This window comes from Eutrigla gurnardus (genome assembly GCF_963514095.1).
Source record: "Eutrigla gurnardus genome assembly, chromosome: 3".
Classification (NCBI taxonomy): Eukaryota; Metazoa; Chordata; class Actinopteri; order Perciformes; family Triglidae; genus Eutrigla; species Eutrigla gurnardus.
In genome coordinates this window covers 5,145,252-5,167,894 of record NC_139917.1, presented here as the reverse complement: position 1 = coordinate 5,167,894, position 22,643 = coordinate 5,145,252, and the positions used below count along the sequence as shown (strand labels likewise).

At 42.1% G+C, this 22,643-nt stretch overlaps 2 protein-coding genes and 1 long non-coding RNA gene across 3 annotated transcripts; all 3 read right to left on the bottom strand.

Moving 5' to 3' along the window:
- Positions 1–540: 540 nt before the first annotated feature.
- On the bottom strand, positions 541–2,985 carry LOC311010752. The gene is made up of 3 exons (XR_014596829.1): positions 2,848–2,985; positions 1,738–1,887; positions 541–685 (listed from the first exon to the last, which is right to left on the bottom strand). It is a non-coding gene; the product is annotated as an uncharacterized lncRNA (long non-coding RNA).
- A 2,042-nt stretch (positions 2,986–5,027) lies between these two features.
- Positions 5,028–11,369, bottom strand: LOC311010749 (CD209 antigen-like protein C). The gene is made up of 6 exons (XM_084005354.1): positions 11,238–11,369; positions 9,617–9,724; positions 9,046–9,191; positions 7,371–7,474; positions 5,804–5,944; positions 5,028–5,417 (listed from the first exon to the last, which is right to left on the bottom strand). Exons 1-6 carry the CDS (start codon positions 11,347–11,349, stop codon positions 5,357–5,359), a joined length of 672 nt encoding a protein of 223 aa, XP_083861480.1. The 5' UTR covers positions 11,350–11,369; the 3' UTR covers positions 5,028–5,356.
- A 587-nt stretch (positions 11,370–11,956) lies between these two features.
- On the bottom strand, positions 11,957–17,554 carry LOC311010572 (uncharacterized protein). The gene is made up of 9 exons (XM_084005118.1): positions 17,468–17,554; positions 16,608–16,864; positions 16,326–16,470; positions 15,811–15,904; positions 14,848–14,930; positions 14,599–14,759; positions 14,420–14,471; positions 13,808–13,895; positions 11,957–13,733 (listed from the first exon to the last, which is right to left on the bottom strand). The coding sequence occupies exons 2-9, from the start codon at positions 16,856–16,858 to the stop codon at positions 13,351–13,353; spliced, it is 1,257 nt and encodes a 418-aa protein (XP_083861244.1). The 5' UTR covers positions 16,859–16,864; positions 17,468–17,554; the 3' UTR covers positions 11,957–13,350.
- Positions 17,555–22,643: the final 5,089 nt, after the last annotated feature.

Here is a 22,643-nt window from a genome sequence, read left to right as displayed (position 1 = left end):
GCCGGTCTGCTGCTGTTTGATGTGTGAACTGGCTTTGAACTGAAACGGTGGCACTGAGCTGGTCTCAGGTGATTAGTGCTAACATGGCCATTCAAGGGTCAGCGTCACAGGATTTTAGGTGTAGAGTTGGAAAACCTTTATCCAAAAGATTGTCAGTAATTTGTTTTGTAATAAGTCATACTATAACCAGCAACAGAATCCAGAACAGAACCTCTCTAACCTGACACACACACACACACATGTGTTGTCGTTCAAGTTTTTACCTCATGCACAGCATGTCTGTCACCAGATCTACCTTACTTGAAAGAGCCAGTGTGGAGGATTTAGTGACATCTAGTGGTGAAATTTTGGATAGCAACCAACTGAAATCTGCTGTTTTATTATAATAGTTATAATCCATCCATTGTCTACCGCTTATCCCGTATTCAGGGTCGCAGGGGGGCTGGAGGCAATCCCAGCTATAATAGTAATAATAATAATTATTATTACTACAGAGTGAGTTTATTGAGCAATCAATAAACTCACTCTGTAGTTGTGATATTCAGTTTTATTTGTATTTACAAAGAGGATTAGTTACAGCAAAGGAAGGTGACAGAACATTCCACACGTCTATTAACAGTTTTTTATGATTCCTATGACAATTTTTTCAATACTTTTTTTCATCACTTTTACCTTTACAATTTTCCTTACAGTTTTTCTCGATTGTTTACACACATTTTCTGAACGCATGCCTCGTACTCTCAGAACTCTACACACAAATCAAAAAACACACACACAATGGGCAAAACCCCTCAATTCTCCTGCAAAATGAAACTTTAAATTCAAAACAATGTTATTTCTTCTCAAAATGGTATTTTGTTGTCAAATGACACACACAAACCATCATATGAATAGACATTTATAAGAACCAGTTGAACACTGATGTACTCAATGTAAAACACTTCTTCTCCATTTACCATAATGACTTAGGCCTTTTTTTGTTCAGTGTTACACTCACTACAGACAGTACATACATAAATGTAATTTTAGAATATTGTTTTTATATATTTAATTTTTCCCACAAGAATACTGTAATGTACACAGTGTTCATCCAAACCAACACAAAGTTACATATACAGTGGTCTACATACAAAACCAGAAGAATTTACTGTATACAGTTACAAAAAAAACAAAAAAAAACAACAACTATCCCGCATCCTCTCTTCTGTTTCGGTCTGGCCACAGCACCTCATCCACATCACAGGCAATGCAAGCGATGGCCGAGCAGCGGGGGAAATATCGCCTAGCATGGCAAATCCATGCTAGGCTCCTCCTCGTACTCTCACTCCTCTGGCTCTGCCTCTGTTGCCAATGTTGGCATCCATTGCTCCAAAACAGAAGAGCTCACCTGTTGCACTTTTATGCTAATGCTCTGATTGCAAATTGTAAAACTGTGTTGCAGGTGTTTTCCCATGTGATGAGTCAGTGTGCATAGTAGGGAAATTAACTTTAGAATTTTGAATGGCAGTGTGTTCCTTGTGAAAACAAGATATTTTCTTCATGAAAATTGTGCCAAATGCAGAGAATTGTGTGTAGTGTTTTGAAAAAAGTGTGTTTTAAAAAACTGCAATTTGAGTGTAAAGCAGGAATTGTGCTTGCAGTTTAGCAGAGCTAGTTCAGGGTGTTGGTGCATGAGTTACATGTTGTGGTCATTGTGTCTCAAGTACCAGTATTTGTGTGTAAACAATTGAGAAAAACTGTAACTCTTAACACAGTTAGTGCAACATCTCTCTGCGTAAGTTATACAATTAACACATTTCTTGTTGCTGTGACACAAAATGCCTGAAGTTACAGTTTTTTTCATCGCTAACAAGTGCTTACCCATACTTCAGATACTTTTTCTAATCTCTTACAGTTTTTCTCGATTGTTTACACACAAATACTGGTACTTGAGACACAATGACCACAACATGTAACTCATGCACCAACACCCCGAACTAGCTCTGCTAAACTACAAGCACAATTCCTGCTTTACACTCAAATTGCAGTTTTAAAACACACCTTTTTCAAAACACTACACAATTCTTTGCCTTTGGCACAATTTTCATGAAGAAAATCTCTTGTTTTCACAAGGAACACACTGCCATTCAAAATTCTAAAGTTAATTTCCCTACTATGCACACTGACTCATCACATGGGAAAACACCTGCAACACAGTTTTACAATTTGCAATCAGAGCATTAGCATAAAAGGGTAACCGGTGAGCTCTTCTGTTTTGGAGCAATGGATGCCAACATTGGCAACAGAGGCAGAGCCAGAGGAGTGAGAGTACGAGGAGGAGCCTAGCATGGATTTGCCATGCTAGGCGATATTTCCCCCGCTGCTTGGCCATCGCGTGCATTGCCTGTGATGTGGATGAGGTGCTGTGGCCGGACCGAAACAGAAGAGAGGATGCGGGATAGTTGTTGTTTTTTTGGGTTTTTTTGTAACTGTATACAGTCATTTCTTCTGGTTTTGTATGTAGACCACTGTATATGCAACTTTGTGTTGGTTGGGATGAAAACTATACATTACAGTATTCTTGTGGGAAAAACAAAATATTTTACAACACATTTATGTCTGTAGTGAGTGTAACACTGAACAAAAAAAGGCCTAAGTCATTATGGTAAATGGAGAAGAAGTGTTCATCGTGTTTTACATTGAGCACATCAGTGTTCAACTGGTTCTTATAAATGTCATATGATTGACATATTCATATGATGGTTTGTGTGTGTCATTTGAAAACAAAATACCATTTTGAGAAGAAATAACATTGTTTTGAATGTATGGCATGCTTTCAGAAAATGTGTGTAAACAATCGAAAAAAACTGTAACACAGACTCACACCTACAAAACACAATTGGCCAAATGGATCATTTTCTTCTCAAAAAGACTTTGTTAAATATATACTAACTCTTCATTTCAAAATAGAACACATCTTTCTGCACACACTAACTTTACCAAAACACTGGAAATCTGACTCAAAAATGAAATTATTCTGTCAAAGAATAACACTTGTTTTTACTTCACAAGGTACATGCACTCAATCAAAGTACACCAGGTTTCAAAATAATGGCTATTGTTGACATTACAAAAACTGCATGGACTTTTATGTTTCAGTTTTACAGGTATTTGCATGCAAAACATGTAATCCATCGTTTTTACACTAAATTTCGTGGTTGGGAACTTTATGTCATGTAATGTTCACATTCAAAAGCATTCCAGTAAAAAGCAAATCAGTTTTTTTCCTTTACTTTTTACTACAGGAGGTACAGTAGAAATACTGTTTACAGTATGATAGAACAGAAACAAGTTTTACAGTATTGCTCACATTGAACAAAATATCCATGAAACACACAAGCATTCTGAAAAAAAAAAACAGCAAACAGCCCAGATAAAAAGTTTGGTTTTTTCTGTTTCTGTTTTCGAAGACATCACTCCTCAAAGTCCTCCTTTTACTGTATAAGTGTCAATGTAATAGAAAAAAATAACCCCTGCCACTGAGTCTAAACCACACTTGAATCAGCTGTGGTTGGCCCAATTTAGCCAACATAAATCAGCTGTGTGTCAATTACTCAATTGTTTATTATCAGCTGATATTGTTTTTGAACTGATATCATTGCGGAAGCAGAGGTTTTTATACTGTATCTAAGGTTTGGAATATTGTTTTTGCTATTGTGGGATGTTGTGTGTTACAGTTTTTCCTCAATTGCTAAAACACTAAACCCTATTGTCTGAACCAAATGCTCCGTTGCCTGAACCCACTGATTGAATCAGTCACTCTTTTGGCAAAACCATAAGCACTTTTCACCTGTTTAGACACAACTTGCCAACACATTTTCATTGTGATGCACCTGTGTTGCATAATGGTGAGCACAGGTGGCAAAACTCAAACACAAGTAAAGCACAGGTGTCACTGGTTGAACACAACAACACAAAATTGATCACACTTGTGGCTAACGATGTGAGGGAACATATATTCAGAGAGCACTGGTTTGTGAGGCACTACAATGGATAGAAATCTGAGAGGAGGAGTTCGTGGTCGAGGTGGTCGAGGTGGTCGAGGAGGTCAGCTAAGACAAAGAACAGTAATATCTGATGAAATCAGAGCTACTGTGATTGACCATGTTCTTGTCCATGGTATGAGCATGAGGGAGGCCGGACAAAGGGTACAACCAAATATCAGTAGATTCACTGTGTCCACCATAATCCCAAGATTTAGAGAAGACAACAGGTGATTACCTTTTTTGACATTATAGTATGTAAATGTCGACAGCAATTACTGTATGACTACACTATATACTGTACCACAGTATACTGTAAGTAAATATGTCTTTCAGTACATCACTGTGCCAATGTACTGTAGTATTGTAATGGAGGGTTAGTCTAACAGTTTGTAGGCCTAGTATTCCATGTATATTTTTGTACTTTATGTTTACGTAGGCTTTACTGTATACAAGTGCTAAATGCACAAGATTTCTGTTTGTTTTTGTACTGTACAAGTGCTACGTGTAAATGCACAGGATTTCTGTTTTTAGTACTTTTATTTTTTACTATGTACAAGTGCTAAATAAACAGGTTTTTTGTTTTGCAACATGCATTTAGCCTACAGTGAACAATGAACATTTATTTCTACAGCTTCATGTCCTGAGCATTGTGTTTTCTATTTTTCTATGTAGTGTTTAGTGACTGCTCTGTAGTGTTTTTAATTTTGATTGACTCGGGGCAGGATTTGACAACATAGTTCAGTTTTGTGAACCGATTGAACTGTTTTGAGGTGAGAGTTCAGTTTTGGGCACAGATTAAACTGTTTTGAGTTAAAAGTTTGGTTTTGCAAGAAGAGTCTGAGGTTTTGTGAATATAGCTTGAAAATTGGGTTTTGTGTTCACAGTTTAGAGAAAAGGAAAGCAGCTTTCGAGAAATGTGTTTTAGCAATCGAGAAAAACTGTAACATTCGTAAATAATACAAAAACAATCCATGATTTTGTTGGGAGGTTTAGCTTGTCTGTTAAGAAAATGTAAGCATTGTAGAAATGTGTTCACTGACTGCATATTGTGTGAAACAACATGAAATGTGTGAATGGTATGATGATGTGCTAATTGTGTTTAGAATTTTGAAAATGTGACAACTGGTTGGACAAACGCTTGTTAGCGACTGACAAAAACTGTAACACAAATTTAAAATGCTTCAACTTATTTTACACACAAAGAAAGCAAGAAAGAAAGAAAGAAAGAAAGAAAGAAAGACGCCTGCAAGAGGGAGAGGAAGACGAGTACCAGGACAAGGGAGAGGAAGATGAGTACCATGTTATCTTGCAGTAATGTCCTGTCAGCCAAATCAGCCTTTACTGCAGCAGTTCTGTCTCTGAGATGGGTCATTCATTTTCTGTGTTGAATTTCTGCAGCAAAAGAAACAAAATGCATTTAGGAAACCCAACAAAACATATGCTATCTATTGCATAAGGGCAGACCTGACACACATAGAATAATGCAGTTTCTGTAACTGCATATGATGTTAGTATTTTTATGAAGTTGTGCTGATGTTTGATTAAATGTTCCTGTTGGGAGAGAACATGTGTTAGTGTTCGGTTGACATCATGTATTGTGTTAGTGTGTTATTGTATTTTGAAAATAAATGTTGGAGTTTAGTGTACAATGTCTGATTTTGAGCATGAAATTAACTGTTTTGCCCGTTGTGTGTGGTAGGTGTGTTGGTGCATTAAGAGTTTAGGAAAATTGTATTGAAAAAGTTGTTTTAGCGATAGTAAAACAAACTGTAAGCTACCGTAATGTTTTCTCACAGATCCACCGGATTCCAGCGCTACAGTTGAAGTCGTTTAAGCCAATGAAATTAATCATTGTGCGAAGATCACCACAGTCTTCTCCTCCAAATGCGTCATCAGGCTGCCCGAGGGCCCAGTCTAACCTGCAGATACAGACAGTACTGGTTGTTATTGGCTATCATCATACAATGGAATCAGCTTACAGTGATCAACTGCTTTTAGGACCATGAATTACACATATGATGTCTGTCTATTTAAAAAGATAAACCATCTAACAACAGGTCTCTCTGTGTGTTCAGTACCAGGATGTAACGTTACTCACACTAGGGCCATTTGATCTGTAGGAGGTTTGCCCCCCCTTCCCCTGTCCCCCACCGGCCTGCACTCACATTGCTCCAAGTCCTAACGGGCCTCGGCACGGTTACATTTTGTACAGGCGTCATTACGTCGTGATTACGTTTCCAAGAAGCTTCATCTCAAAGCCACTAGAGATAACAACACAGGGAACGTGACTGCAAGTACCGGCCCAGTTCTGCTCCGGGACCGCTCACACCACCAGTCTGAAGCCCAAAACCTACACAGTCATCAACAGTATTTTTAGTCATAAATCGTCTCGATAGCAGGGGGAGAGAGGTAATGAGTGGGACGGCCTATCACTTACAGCCTACGTCATGTCCACACTGCGTACCCGTGCATGTGCTCATTCGTGAACTGTACCGTACTCAAATCCACCTCTTCAAGTGTGCCGGGGCTGAGGAAGCGGACCGTTCTTAAGTACAGAACAGAGCGCTCACACCGGCCAAACAATCCGGACTTTAGCCTCAATCGTGCCTGGGAGTGGTCCGGTTGGTGTAGTGTGAGTGCGCCCTTACACTAACAACAGGTTTCCCTCCTTCTTTCTCTTCCCGGCTGATAAAAAGACTTGCTGGATACCTTATTTTTTTATTTTCCAACATTATTGGTATCATACATATAGAAATTGAATATTTGAAAGATTTGGAGGAAAATTCTCATTGTATTTAAATCACAAATAAAGCATCGAGAGTCGATTAATAATCGAATTTTGAGGTGACGAAGGATTCCCACTGGTCTATTTGACTCTGGACCATAATGTACTAAATGAACATCATGCTGGATTGAAGAAGACTTGAAACTAGAGATTGAGACCATAAACTCATGTTTACAATGTTTACTGAGATAATACATCAAGAGACAAGTAGGACCATTTTCTCATAGACTTCTATACAATCAGAGAGGCGTCGCCCCCTGGTGGCCAGCAGACAGAAGACAGCCTCCGGTTTTCAGAAGGTTGCTGCCTGTACAAATACATGTATTGTTACACCCCTAGTGCAGAGTGAGGTCACAGTGTCCTGGGACCCTGAAGAACATCGACTCTACTGAGAAGTTCAACAACTGGAGTTCATCAAAGACGGCACTATGCCCCATGAAACATTCACTAAACACAAGTCTAAAACACTGTCATTCATCTTCCGCATGAATCGTAAACATAGGTGTCACTACCTGCATTTATTTGCACAGCCTATGTTTACTTTTTCATCAATATCTCACCTGTCGTTGTTCACTGGTGTTCCGTCCACCCAGATCCAGTTTCCTTCCTCCTTCCTGTCGGTCATACCGACCCACGCCGCCATGGTGAAACCAGTGAGGAAGGCCTGTCACAAACACAAATGCTAATGACCTTTTTAAAGCATCTTCCGACCACTCGAAGCACTTCACTCTACATGTCACCCATTCACACACATATTCAACCAATGATGTCGCCCCTGCCCCTCAGACTGGCACATTCACACACCAATGGAGCCACAGCCACAGGAACTACAGTATCACGCTGTCTGTTTAGATATCTGATTATCTGCATCATCCAACTGAATTTGTAACAAAATCTTTAATAAATGAAATCATGTAAAACGTCTCCAGAGAGTGAAATCCTAAAGTCCAGGTCCAAAAGGAGTTCCTCTCCCCCACATAAACTCTGCTCCTCAACTCATTCAAACGCCTCCATTCAAATAGTTTCTTCAGTAAAGTGATGAGGTCACCAGGTAACTCATTAGCATAATATATGTCCAGCTAGTCAAACAAAGCTAGTCAGAGTGGAGCTGAGTGTGGAATCTCCATGTGGAGACGAAGGTAAACGTCCTTCATCTGGACTTCTAGAGGAAGAGGAACTGAAGAACAAGAGGCTGAGATTCTTTTCATCACTATTCCTCAGCAGAACGACTCCTGGGCTGCGTTTCAATAACAGTTTGAGTCGCCCTCGCTCACTTGCCCTCAGCCCTTGCTATGACGTCACACGGAGGCCACTTGGAGGGCGGAGGGAAAGAGGGCGGAGGGGGAGTGAAAGGGGTAAATGGAACACACCTGCCCTCGTTCACTAACAGCCCAGACAATCATGGATCAACCACACGTTGTTGGAGTAGCGCTATACTGCCTATTCCAAATTACACAAAATATGCGGAGACTCATTTCATTGAGACGAAGACGTATTCTACGCTTGATGGCAATACGGCTGCTTATATACTTACACTTGTAAACGGTGGGCTCTGCCATAACTCTGCAACAGACAGTCTAATTGCACAATTAGTACCTGCCCGTGCTGGCTCCTTTAATTCATTTTCTTCTTCTTTGGTGGTGAATAGACAGCAGACAATGGTGTTTGAGGTTCATTATGGCCACCGCATGGACATATTTTTCGTGCACCACTGCAATGCATTGTGGGTGATATACAGCTCTGAAGTGGCCATCGTTGTTCACTCGATCACTCAGCCCTCAAGGGTCGATCTCACGAAGTTCACTTCAGCTGTTCAGAGAAATGGAACAGCCCTTAAGATGGAGGCGGGGATTCCTCCGAGGGCAAGTGCTAAGGGCAAGTGCTAAGGGCAAGTGAGCGAGGGCGACTCAACCTGTTTTTGAAACGCAGCCCCGGTATCTGGTTCTGGTGAAGGGGCGGGGCTTTTCTGACGAACACACTGAGAGGTTGACCAATCAGTGCAGACTGGGCTTTTTGGCGAGGGAGGGGCAGGAGGTCAAACAGAGTGTTTCAGAGAGAGTCTGAAAAGAGCTGCTGCAGCACAGCCTGATGGGGAAAATAAATGAAAGCATGTAAACGTGTTCTTGGAGGAAACTGAAGTACAATAGGAATCAGAAGAGAACATTAAAGGTCCTGTTTAAAGAAGCCGATGGCGGAGCTGTAAAGCTGCAGAGGTGTTCGGGAGCTGGAGGATACCTGCTCCTGTCTGCTGTCGATGATGACCAGATCAGCGTCTCTCTGCACACAGTCCTGCCGGCTGCCGTCCCAGCTCCGCCTCTGAGAGGAAATGTAGTAACAGCTGGAGCCAAACATCAGCCAGCCCTGTGGACAGCTCTCTTCCTCTGGTCCATGTCACAACACAGAACAAATAGCAGACTCATGATGCAACAGAGAACAACGTTCCACTCCCAACTCATCAAATACTGACAATGTATAGTGTCTTTTCAAGTAAGTAAAATAAAGTCACCCTTTTCTACAGATTTGAATAATATTAAAGCAGGTTTAGTTGTAATGTTCAACTTGTGAGCAAACAGTTGTCTGTTTACAAGAGTTACAACTGAGTTACAACTGAGTTACAGAGCAACATACTGGTTCATTGGGGGTCTTTGTGTTGGTGTCCACCGGATCAGTGGGAGGCCAACACTCCCTTTAGCTTCTAAATGCTGCACTACGTTCACCAGACTCTGACTGTTGTCATGAACCACAAGGCTGAGCTCCAAGAAGTGAAACGCTGCACTGATCTGAGGACAGCTGCAGAGTGGAGTACCTTTCTCAGCGGGCTTATTCAGGGCAACTCTCAGAGAGATGTTGAGAATGGCTTGAAGGACACACAGCAGGCCGACGCTCAGCAGGAACACACGGAGATGTTTCAGTTCTGAACACACACACACATATAAACATGCACACAGACACACATGCACACACACACACACACATATAAACATGCACACAGACACACATGCACACACACACACACACATATAAACATGCACACAGACACACATGCACACACACACACACACACACACACACACACATATAAACATGCACACAGACACACACGCACACACACACATTCACATGCACACAGACACACACGCACACACACACACACATATAAACATGCACACAGACACACACACACACACACACACACACATTCACATGCACACAGACACACACGCACACACACACACACACATATAAACATGCACACAGACACACACGCACACACAAAAATATTCACATGCACACAGACACACACACACACATATTCACATGCACACAGACACACACAGACACACACACACACACACACACACATTCACATGCACACAGACACACACGCACACACACACACACACACACACACACATATAAACATGCACACAGACACACACGCACACACACACACACACACACACACATATAAACATGCACACAGACACACACGCACACACACACACACATATAAACATGCACACAGACACACACACACACACACACACATTCACATGCACACAGACACACACGCACACACACACACACACATATAAACATGCACACAGACACACGCGCACACACAAAAATATTCACATGCACACAGACACACACACACACATATTCACATGCACACAGACACACACACACACACATATTCACATGCACACAGACACACACAAAAATATTCACATGCACACAGACACACACACACACACACACACACACACACACATTTTCACATGCACAGACACACACGCACACACAAAAATATTCACATGCACACAGACGCACACGCACACACACACACATATTCACATGCACACATGCACACACACACATATTCACATGCACACAGACACACACACACATATTCACACACACACACACACACACACACACACACACACACACACACACACACAGAAAAATATTTATTTTGGCATAAACTTTGAAATAAACATTATTTTAAGAGTAGAATGTTCTATCCTAGATAGTTTTTTTCGATTGCTAAAGGACAACAGGCACAACTGAAGTCACATGTGCAAATCTCTAACAGTCTGAACAGCAGCAGTTCATGTGGACCAAACTCTAGTTCCTGTTTTATTGTTGGAACACAGTTTTCAAAACTGAAAGGGGAAAACTGAAAACTGTGTTCAAGTAATGAAAAAGGAGCTAGAGTTTGGTCCGCATGAATCTAGTACAAGTTTAGCACATGTGACTTCAGTTGGGCCTGTTGTCACTTAGCTATCGGAAAAAAACTGTAAAGTTCTCATCTCTGAGATAATCATCTCGTTAATTCAGAAAAAAGAGCAATGTTTTATAATCCTGATGATAATCTCACTAAATCAAAATGAATGCAGACACACGTCTCCCCGATGACTCACGTGGTTTGGGATTCTTCTGTGCAGCAGCATCCTTCGGTTCAGGTCTGGGGAACTGCCCGTACTCTCCGACTTCCAAGTGGACCCGAGACTCACTCTTGTGGAACACCGCCATGCTGCAGCAGAATCGGCGAGACAGCTTGTGTTGGTGTGTGCGATGCTGCGTCACCCTGCTTTCTAGAGTAGGAAGTAACGTTTCCACGGAGACGTTCATTCATTGGCCTGTTTCCTTTATTAATAATTAACATTTTCACTCCAAGAACATTTTAATAATACACATTTTATCTTCCAAGCATATATATTTAGTATGTTTGTGTTACATCATACAGATGTTTCCAGTTAATATGAAATTGAAAATTCCCATTTTTTATGTTTACAAATTTAAAAGTCACATTCAGTTAAATCACCCTGAAATGAATCTAAGTTTCAAACCATTTAAGTGATTTCATCATGAGCCAATCAAATCACACCGTTAAGTCATACTAACTGGCTACCAGACCTCGGTCATGCTCCAACATGTAAACTAAGGAGAAAATATAATCTCCGGAGGGAAAGAATATTTAAATGTCTCTCAACAAACTAAAATATGTATTCGTGGCTTCGTCCTTCAGCAGTTGGACTCTATGGAAACGTCCTGTTGAGAAACAGATTACAGCAGCAGCTTTACACAACGGCTTCGCAGAAACATGTCGATGAAAGAAACGTGGCTCAAACGACGGACGTCGACATTACAGATGTTTATTCCAACTGACGCAGCTCATTACATTCTGGTACAAAATATATACAGAACATATACAACATCAGATATGCGTGACAATGACGATGAGGCTGGACCGCAACACAGCGATGCAGCCACAGAAGGAAGTACAAACACAGCAGAATCAGTAGACGGGCATTGTGTATAGACATTACATGTATAACGTTTTCTGCTCAACTCCAACTGAACTGTGTATTAGTTCACTCACATTAAAGCAGTGAAAATGGAGGCCACTTGTTCATTATACTGTCATTTATTTAGTCTCTCTTCAAACTCCGTGCTGACTCATTTTGAACCATGTTTGAGCTGCTGGGACGGAGTCGCTTGCAGGAAAAGGTTTCCTCGAGAGGCCGACAGATATTCAGGATGACGGTTGTTTAGACTCCCACACAAGTACAGAGAGAACGTGCACGAGACAAGGAGATTTGAGCAGATTTGAACCCAGAACCTTCCTGCGGTGAGCTGACAAGTTGCACTGTGATTCACAGCGAGCTCATTTGATTGAAAGCAATTCTAACTATAAGTTGGAACAAAAACACAAATGTCATTGAACAAGCGTTCTACAAGACCCTGTTGGTCAACTTAGCTGACAAATAACAGACTTTATCTTCGGTCAAAGGATTGGATCCACTGGTTTTAAAGCACAATACTGTGTTCATTCCAGGGTGTTTTTTCTTATACAAGTTGTGCTGGCGCATTACAATGACATCATCATAAAAGAATCAGGAAGACATACCGACCGTGAAAAATAACTTTTGTCTGTTTAGTTGCACGTTTTTACCGGTGAGCGAGAAAAGAAAACGACTTTGTGCTTGTGTTCAGTGGGAGAATCACAACCACCTTACAGAATGTTTTGAGGTTTACTTCACAATGAAGAGAAATCTGTCGCGACACATGAACCACTGATAAGGAAATCCTTTTCCTCAGAAGGTCTCGATCAGGAGTCGACAACCTAAACCAACAGCACAGTAGCAAGAAGTGTGCAATCGCTTTTTGGAAATGTTGTCATCTATAATTAGAACTTCATGATTATGGGAGAACTCTGCTTTATAAAACTGTTGCTATGCACATGGAACGGATTATTTTGATGTGTTGTTAAAATTAAAGGTTGAATTGGCACATTAACTAACAAGAACATGGAGATCCAAAAGGTTGCTGCCCCATGAACAAATAAAAATAACAGAAGTAATAAAAATAATATTTAAAACACTGCAGTGGCAGAATATTTGTTTGGTGAGAGCACTTCATCTATATTATTATTTTATAATCATTGATCGTGGAGTATAACAGTCCGACAGTCTACAAACAGATGAAATATTCTTCCAACAAGCTAAACGGAAACGTCAACCCGTGTTTAAGTCACTGAGGTGGGGGGGGAGGAGGAGGGGGAGGTGGGGGAGGAGGGAGGTCAGAGAATGGGATAGAGTTTGGCGACCAGAGAGGAGAGGTGAAGGACGGATTGAAGTAGGAGGGAGGAGGAGGAGGGGGATACAGAGGGTAGTTGGGTGGGGGGAAGAAATGAGGAGGGGGGGGAGGGTAAGGGCAGGGAGGGGGGAGGTACATGGGGGGGACATTAGCGTGTCTAGGTGGTGGGTGGCTGTTTCTGAACGCTGGCTGTTTATTCCTCGGGTTGTGGTGCCTGAGTGGAGGTCCTGCATGTCTTGGTGGGAAACCCCTTACGTTCCGCTGCTGCTGCTGCTGCTGCTGCTGTGAGGTGTTCTGGGTAACGTTGGCAGGATTATCTGGGGAAGAAAAACAAAGTATTACTTTCAATGGTTGCGTTTCAGACGGTAACAGCAGCCAGTCACACACTTACCTGCATTGTTATTGTCCCTCTTCTTTCTGGCGTTCTTCAGTTTCCTCTTAGCTTCTTGCTCTTTCTCATCATCACTATAATCCAAAGCCTGGAGAGAGAACAGAGACATGAGTGACCAAATCTCTTCACATTCACTTGCTTTAATCTCAAACGGACTCGAAACAGAACAGGAACGCCGTCTATATGAACGCTGAGTCGTCATATGTGGGGGGCGTATTATACGTATATTGGCAGTGTTAAAAGTGAATCAATGGATCGATCGGTTACCAATAATGATACTGCTGGAAACCAGTCAAATATTGAGAAAGACTCCACACGATCCAAACGGTGTGGTTTGAGCGCTCACGTGTGACAGTACTACACAGAGCCACACCTGTTTGAATCCGCCCACAAATGACGTCTTTACCGTTTCTAAAGACAAAAAGAGATGTATCAGGAGTACTCGAAGTCGGGCCCCATCGAAGTAGCCTGAGGAAGCTGATTATCTGCCTTGTGTACTCGCATCAGGACATTGTGCCCATTTCAGCAAATGAGACGAGAAGCTATTTTGATTGATGTCTTCTAAACCTTTACCAAACATGCAACGGTTTACATTCCCCTCCGTGTGCTTACCTCCTCTGGTGGTTCTTGGTCGTTCTTCCAGGATGCATCCGATCCCCTGAAACTGAAGGAAAAGCCATTTTCACTTTCACAGAAACAAACTTCACAAGTGACTCCAACTGGACGTACAAACTAAAGAACTTTAAATCCGTCTAGCGTACTCTATGCATTACACAGGTGTGTACACTTACACTTTGAGCCGTTGTGTGAGGATGTAATGTGTGTACTCTTTGATGTTTGGTGTGTAATAAACAGTCTGTCCCTCTGTCAGCCCCTTGCTGCTTATCTGGTCCGCAGAGTTAAAACGCAAAATGTACAGTGGACTGGCCACTGGCCCAAACACCTCAAACACCTGAAACACATAAAGAAGACAACATTACCACAGAAACCAACAGGACGCATGGAGGCGGATGACATAAACACTCTGCTGGTGCACACACCTTGCCAATAGCCAGCCTATCAGCTCTAAAGATGATGCTGTCATCAGTCAGAGGGGGCGTGTCTTTCAGAGACTGGATTATAACTGTAGAAAGGGAAACTGTGGTTAATGACAGAGTGGAAAAATACACATGACAAGCCTCCACAAATTTTCAGCTTGCTGTACTCGCGTGAGTTTGACCACACAATCCAATGCGTCTATTCTCAGAGTATTTGTGTTTATTCCAGTGACTCTGACTCTGCTGCTTGGTACATGTTAAAGTCCCAGACACACCAGGAAACCAAACTCCATCCTGTCTTAGTTCATGACATCATCCAGAGGTGGTTGGTGGATTTCACCAAGATGCTGTTGACTATTTAACTGTGATTTAACGGCAATAATCATATGAAAAGGATGCTGAATTAACTCCATAATGATGGTGATCAGTAAAAAGTGTGAAGTCATGCTTTGTTTGGTCTGTCTGCAAGATGACAAGCTGACTTATTTTAAAAGGCTTGTTTTCTGAATGGAGTCTGGATTGATGGAGCTAGGCTATGCTAACATTGTAGCTGCTCCGTCATCACTCCAGATAAGGTCATCTAGACATAAATAAGACAGAGACCTTGTTGTTTGGACCATAGAGAGTCTCTGGTTTCTTCACATAGTCTGGTCTGGTCTGTGGACTAATGTGAGCTACTATCTAGACCTCTGGGGGACCACAGACAGTCTCTAGTTTCTCCACAGTCTGGTCTGGTCTCTGGACTAATGTGGACTATCGTAGACCACAGACCGCTGCAGTATGTTCTGTCCCCATTTGCGATTCAGTGACAACAGGAGGAGAATCGCAATGCAGTGGCACGCTAAAAGATTTTAGCTTGCACAAATAAAGAAATGGCCGTCATTCGCATAACATCATTCACCCCGTTTCTTCTTCCAGTTCGAGTTGCAGTGGGACTTCAACATAGGTGTGTTTGCGTTTATTTACCGAGTTGCTGTATGATACTGGAGACCATTCCTATAGGCTGCAGCTCTGCATCTTCTGGTAAGGACACAGACACCTCCTCCACTGCTGGCAGCTCCTACACACAACCACAATGTCAGATATAGCTCGCTCGCTCTATTTTTATATTTATATATATATATATATATATATATATATATATATATATATATATATATAATATTAAAAGTGATGAGGAATATATATATTCCTCATCACTTTTTTTTTCTCCTGAAGGCCGTCAGTCATTTTGATGGACTGGCGACCTTGGGAGTTCCTGTGGGGCAGAGGAACTCCCTTTGGACCTGGACTTTAGGATTTGACTCTCTGGAGACATTTTACATGAACAACAAACTATGAATTCACTAAAGAAATGAGAAGAAGCATCACAATCCACTGAGAGACCCATAGTGTTGTCTTCGGTCCTCTCAACATGGAGGAAAACAGGAACTCAACACAATTCCCCATTTGACTCTTTAAACATACAATCACAGACTGACCTCCAGCAAGACTTCATCTCTGGTTTTGATGGGGGCTGGTTGGCTGAAACCCTCATCGTCGTCATCTACCTCAACAATGGGGGGAGAGGGAGACGAGGAGGATGAAGAAGAGGAGGAAGAAGAAGAGGAGGAAGAAGAGCTGTCACTGGGACAGGAGAGGAAGAGTCTGTTATTTGTTTCCATTATTGTACTGTCGGCAGCAGGTTCAGTCTGCAAACATCAGTTACAAGCCTTTTGTCAACGTGTGTGTATGTGTGTGTGTGTGTGTGTGTGTGTGAATACCTGTCTGAGTCCTCTGACTCCTCCTCCTCGCCACCTCCCGCCGTCTTACACACTCCGTCTAGAGGAGGCATAGCTGCCGTTGGCTCTGGAGGGACGTCTCCCATTCGTGTTCCTGCGTTCGACGATGTGTCTGCATCGGCGGGCGTTACGATGAGATGTTCTAGTTGTGTTGTCATGGTAACCTCCATCTCTTCTTCCTCTCTGTGCTCTGGTAACGTCTGTCCATTCTCCTCTGATAATCGTTCATCCATCTGAAACTTCAAACATATTGGAAATGTTTGGACACAGGATCCACAAAACAGCTTTTTTTTTTAGTCTGAACGTTTGGTGCATTTCTTTTACCAATTTCTTTCATCTTTAATGGCCTTAACGTCTTTAACTCTGTCAAGAGTATCCAAAGAGAAGTTTCCCAGCTTATATTTAAAGATATACGATGTAATAGTAACTTACCGTCCAACCATTAAAACATGGCTGCTTGAGTTACACGACGTGACTTGCTGTGTGAAATACATGTGTTTAGCTAACGTTACATGCGAAAACTACCCATAACACGAACTTTCTCCACTTATTTCAGAAACGTACGTCTGCATTGAAATTAATTTCACTGGTGTGCATAAAAAAACACAAATCACAAAAACAAAGTCGACAGGTAGAATCATTATACCATTAAAGAAATGTTAAAGTATAACGTTAGCTCGTTTACATCCACTTGAACGTCAGTCGGCTAACTAGCTAACGAGCTAAACAAGGCTAACACTGTTGGATTTAAGTAACGAACCGGTTTAATGAGTCGCGTGCCCGCGTGATGACACAAACTGATTTACGGTGAACAGAACAGGTGGGTTTGTTAACGGTAATACCTGTTTATTAGCGAGGCTACTGGATCCGAGCAGCGGAGAATCTCATGGAACCGAATGAATCTCCTGTCCAGCGTTAAGAGCCACCGATCTCAACCATCTACTTCCGTTATTAACCTTCACATAAGTCGCAGTACCTTGACAAAAAGAAAGTATGCTTCTAAAAATCATAGTGTAAGTGAATACACACCTATACATTAGTGGATCATCACCCTAAAATTAATATGTGTTGAAACATAACATGAATTGCGTTATTTTGCTATATGTTTGTTCCCAAAATGAGTCCTGCATTTTATTGTGAAAAGCAAACTTGTTACATCCCGCTAGTAATCCCTTCTGCTTGCCGGGAGCCAGCTCTCGAGGCCCCGCAGCACGTGGGCTGAGAGGGTTCTGTTTTTCCGGGTGTGCGCGCGCCACTGATGCAGCTGGACGTTCAATCAGATCCATTCACCAAGAGTTTAAACCTGCAGGTTTACATGACTTTGACAAAATGTACAAGACATCACATTAATAGGTTGTGTTGGTTGCTTCGATAATTATAGTGTATTCAGTCATTTGAATTCAATCAGAATATTTCATAAGGTATTTTCTCATAAGTTCATTACAGACCAGTAAGGATATCTTTCTAAACTACACATTTGTTTATTTAAGGAATTAAGATCAATTCACAAAAGATGATTTTTTATGTCAGTCAAAATGAACTATACTTATGGATGCTGAATATTCCCAATAAAACTAATAGTCTTCATTTCATTGCTTGAGTCATTACATACAAAATTGTTGATCAAATTATATGCCTTTCTTTATCATTTTTTCCTGGAAATGTCTCCTAAATTGAACAATTGCTCTCAGGTGAACTTTAGCTTTCACTCAGGAGGAGGTGTGTGAAGTATTAGTTGTAATCAATGACGAGCCATTTGTTCACAGTCACTCAGGGATGAATCCCATGAACCCTCACTTGGCAAGCGTATATGAATCCAGTAGGACATAGTGACACGGAAATGTAAGGTCAGCATCGTGGAAGAAGGGTGAGGATGCGGGAGGAAGGGGACAAAACACAGGAAGAGGGAGAAGAGGCCAAATACATGGGCAGATTCCTAATGAAATTAGGACAGTTGTGGACCATGTTGTCAATCATGGCCTCACAATGGCTGAGGCTGGTCGGAGGGTGCAACCAAATGTTGGAAGAACCACTGTGAATTGAAGCTCTACCAAAAGGGTGTTTCTTATGTTTGTTCTAAATAAGTAACTGTAGTCTTTTGCACAATGCTGTAGAATTGCAAAGACCATATACAGTAAACATGTGAAACGTTTGGCTTGTACTCACTTGCACATCACGTGCACGTCTTTAAAATAATGTAGTCAATGTGGGTTTGTCCTTCAGCAGGAAAATACTGCCAGTGTCAGAGCCTTTAAATAATCACACAATGGTATAGAAAAAGGGCAATCTTTATCAAATCATCACATGTTATATATAAATACTAATTCATGGAGGTAGAGAGGGCCACAAGGGTAACCGGTCATACAGGGCAGCCAACACACGCTTCATTTAAGTGAAGAACCAGTACACACAGGGCTAGACATAGGTTAAGACACCGTCTTAACCACGGCACGCTAACACCCTCAACGCAGGAGGCACTGATCAACCACAGCAATCTGAGAAATCACGCAGTCCACAACACACCGTTAAAGTGAAGCCATGAGAGAGTCCCGCTCATGCCTGAGTTACCCCTCCCGCACCTGTAACCTACTCCCCCCCGCACTATGTAGAACACACAATAGGCCTATTTTCAAGGACGAAATTTTGATTTCAGAGGTGGGGGGGACACAAGTATTTTTAATAAAACTCTAACTCTTTCAGTTCACTGTGTGTTATAGTAGCCTAGTTCTTCGAGTTTTCTATTGCTAATTTTAAGTTTACTGTTCCCTTTTTTGGTTTGACTGGTTGTAAAGAATGTAGCAAAACATTATCACCCAATTCTAATCCAATAGTAATAATAACAATAATAATAATAATACATTTTATTGATCAGATTATTGAGAGCTTTGTAGATGATGAGGAGGATCTTGAGGAGGATATAGTGCTTTATTGGGAGCCAGTGAAGGTGTTGCTTGCAGGATGGGTGTAACGCATTTCTTTGTTTAACTTACACTTTGACTTCTAAAGAAGTCTCTTATGTTTACTTTTCTTTTTTAGACATCCTGGCTGCGTCTAATTACCAAACACACACACCCACACACAAGGACACCGATTCAAACGTTGATGTAAATGAAATCTCTGATATTACAATCCTTCTAGCTGACGTGAACCAGACAGAACAAACTCCCAACTTCCAGTAGCGGACTCCTGTAGGACTCCTGACCGCAGACTAGCAGACCGTCGGTGTGCAAGCAAGATGGAGTGACAGCGGGGACAGCCAATCACACAAGAAACGGCAGAGCTAATCGAGGAGCTTGTGGGCGGTCTAAACTAAAGGCTTGATTATGCTTCCGAGTAGTGATCACGCAACGGCCACGCAACAGCCACGCAGTTGCTTGGAGACCGTGATGGTTCTGCGTTGGGTTTACATGTCGAAATGCAATTCAATGCCACACCGGGAAAGGGCGCTATGTTTTTTGTAAAGAATGACCGACCGACCGACCGAGACTCTTGACGTATATCGTCGTTAGCCTCGTTATAGCCTATGTGTTTACTTTCCGGCTTTAAACATCCACAATTTTTCAGAACTTGGTGTTTTATTTCTTTGTGCAAAAGCGACAAGGTGCAAACAATAAAACGAGGTGAAAACAATAAAAGTAGCCTATTAAAAGTTGAAATGGCGATGTTTATGAGTGGAAACCGGAAAGCGGTCTCCAGCGGATGTAGTTAGCGGACCAATCACAGCCAATGCCGCTGCGTTGGTGTTGCGTCGCCTCGACGCGCGTCTAGGATTTTTGGGAGGTGCACGTCAGGCCCTTGCGTTGGACGTAAGGGGGGTCCGCAAGGACGTAAGGGGTCCGCAAGCCCCCTTGCGTTGTGTCGATGCGGAAGCATAACTCAGCCTTAAGGGAAACAGGCTTCAGTTTGAGCGGCCGTTTTCCGATTGGTCCTAGTGCTTGACACTTCTCTGTTTACTATAGCGTAACATTGTTTTTGGACGGTAAAGTGCAGGGGACCAAAACAGCCTTTTGAAAAAGTGGAGGGTCATGTCCCCTGTGCCCCCCCCCCCGCACGCGCGATTCTTTGTTTACCTGCAGAAGAGGAAACACAAACTGTTTCTTTATTTCAGCGACCAGCCGGAAGCCCAGCTCCTGTCTGAAGTCAGCTGACTAAATAGCCAAGCGTGCGATTCTATTGTTGCCTGCGAAAGGAAGAAACACGAACTGTGTCCGAGCTTGATCAACGAGAGGAAAAACGCCCACTCTCGTCTGGACCCAGCCTACTCACATGCCCCGCTGCCGCCGGGACTCACGAACTACCGTCGCAGCCGCCGCCGCGTCAACGCCATCGCCGGGACGGACTCATAGCCTACGCAATGACACCAGTAAGAGGCTATCTGTCTGGGCAGAGACATAAGTTTGATAGTGTAGGATATGCTTGTAATTCTTGTTAAAGTTTTTTAAGTTTTGATCACGGACCACCGAGTCTGTTGCTTTCTGTGTTGTTGTATTTGAATGCTGATTGTGCGCACGCCGCCGGGTTTCATTTCGGTAAACAGTGCGTGTCCAACCTCGGACACATTCACGAGCTCAGTAAGTCATCTACCATCAGTTAAAGGACTGGGGTCCCGCCGAACGAACGCCAGTTCATTCACAGGCTCCCTTGTGATGGTAATAGCTTACTGATCCTTTGTGTATTACGCGCGCATTCTCTCTCTCTTTGTTCTGGCTAACACACATGTGCACACACATACACCGCCCCCACACGTATCCTACGCCAGCTGTTTCCGTCTCCGGACGCTAAGGACATAGCTCCATCTGGTGGCTGTACCCGGCCATCTCTCGCTCTCTCTCCCTCTCTCCGATTCTATCCGACCTCAGTGGCTCCGCCCCTGAACGCTGTGGGGAATAGCTCCATCTGGTGGTCGCGCCCGGCCATCTCTCTCTCTCTCTCTCTCTCTCTCCACACACACACACGCACGTACGCACGCACGCACACACACTCCACGTGTGTCTCTTCCTTTGTTTAGCTTAGTTTTGTGTGTTAGGTAGTTAGGTAATAAGGCTTTGTTAATTGCAGTGTTATTGATTGTGATCATTATTACTGATTTTAATCAATCGTATTATATTATAACTAGAGGTCTCTTGTGCTTGTTGTGTATATGTCACTGGATAACAGCAGGTTGTGAAGGCTAGTGCTCAAATTTCACGCCTTTTTTATTGTTCGATTGTTTTTATACTTCTATGCCAATGATCACGATGATTGGCATGTGAGTATAAAACCTTTAAATTGAGACTGAATACAGTTTTTGGTTATCTTTTCCCTGATCCCAGGGTGGTGCCCCGTTTATTCATGATTATATTATAATAATATATTAAATATAATTATTAATATCGATAATCAGATTGACATTAATAATTAGCTGTTGATAACCAAATCTGCTCCTGCTACTACCCCAACAGTAGGAATGATCTCTTGGATGAGACTGGAAGTTATACCCACTCCGGCATCATACTGCGGTCCCAAGTGACTTTGTTGATATAAATATTCGGCCTGCAATTGCACGCCAAAGAAGATATCCAGTGTCCAGGATTCACACTACTGCAACAACTGCGAAAATATCAGTCATATTTAATTTCATATTCTAAACGCCTTTTTCTAGCTCTTTCTCATTAGTTGTAGTGTCTGTTTTTATGTTGCCACAACTCATTCTGTGAGCCAGTGATCTGTTCCATTCAGACGTGTTCTCTGTAACTTTACACTCTTAAGTTGTCATCTTGGTGAAAAAGTGTGTAAACACAGTAAACTTGACTCGACGTAACATGTTTGTGCACGGGAAAAAACACACCTGATGCAAATTTATAATCAATCTATTTTTGTTTTAATTCTTCACCTCATCAATTCAATCCAATCCAATTTATGTATAGTATCATATCACAAAATACGTTTTCATGACACTTTCCACATAGAGCAGGAACACGATCATTATTTCCCCATCACCACCCAGGAGCAAGCGTAAGTGTAATTCATCGATGCACT

What these genes read in the sequence shown, in the direction of transcription:
- LOC311010749 (XM_084005354.1), bottom strand. Translation starts at nt 11,349, where the DNA reads ATGGCGGTGTTCCACAAGAGTGAGTCTCGGGTCCACTTGGAAGTCGGA. An exon ending in TCGACAGCAGACAGGAGCAG is followed by an intron (nt 7,475 to 9,045) that starts GTATCCTCCAGC and finishes TGTTTGTGACAG; the next exon opens with GCCTTCCTCACTGGTTTCAC. An exon ending in ACACCAGTGAACAACGACAG is followed by an intron (nt 5,945 to 7,370) that starts GTGAGATATTGA and finishes CTGTATCTGCAG; the next exon opens with GTTAGACTGGGCCCTCGGGC.
- LOC311010572 (XM_084005118.1), bottom strand. Translation starts at nt 16,858, where the DNA reads ATGGATGAACGATTATCAGAGGAGAATGGACAGACGTTACCAGAGCAC. An exon ending in GAGTCAGAGGACTCAGACAG is followed by an intron (nt 16,471 to 16,607) that starts GTATTCACACAC and finishes CTCCTGTCCCAG; the next exon opens with TGACAGCTCTTCTTCCTCCT. An exon ending in GAGATGAAGTCTTGCTGGAG is followed by an intron (nt 15,905 to 16,325) that starts GTCAGTCTGTGA and finishes GGTTGTGTGTAG; the next exon opens with GAGCTGCCAGCAGTGGAGGA.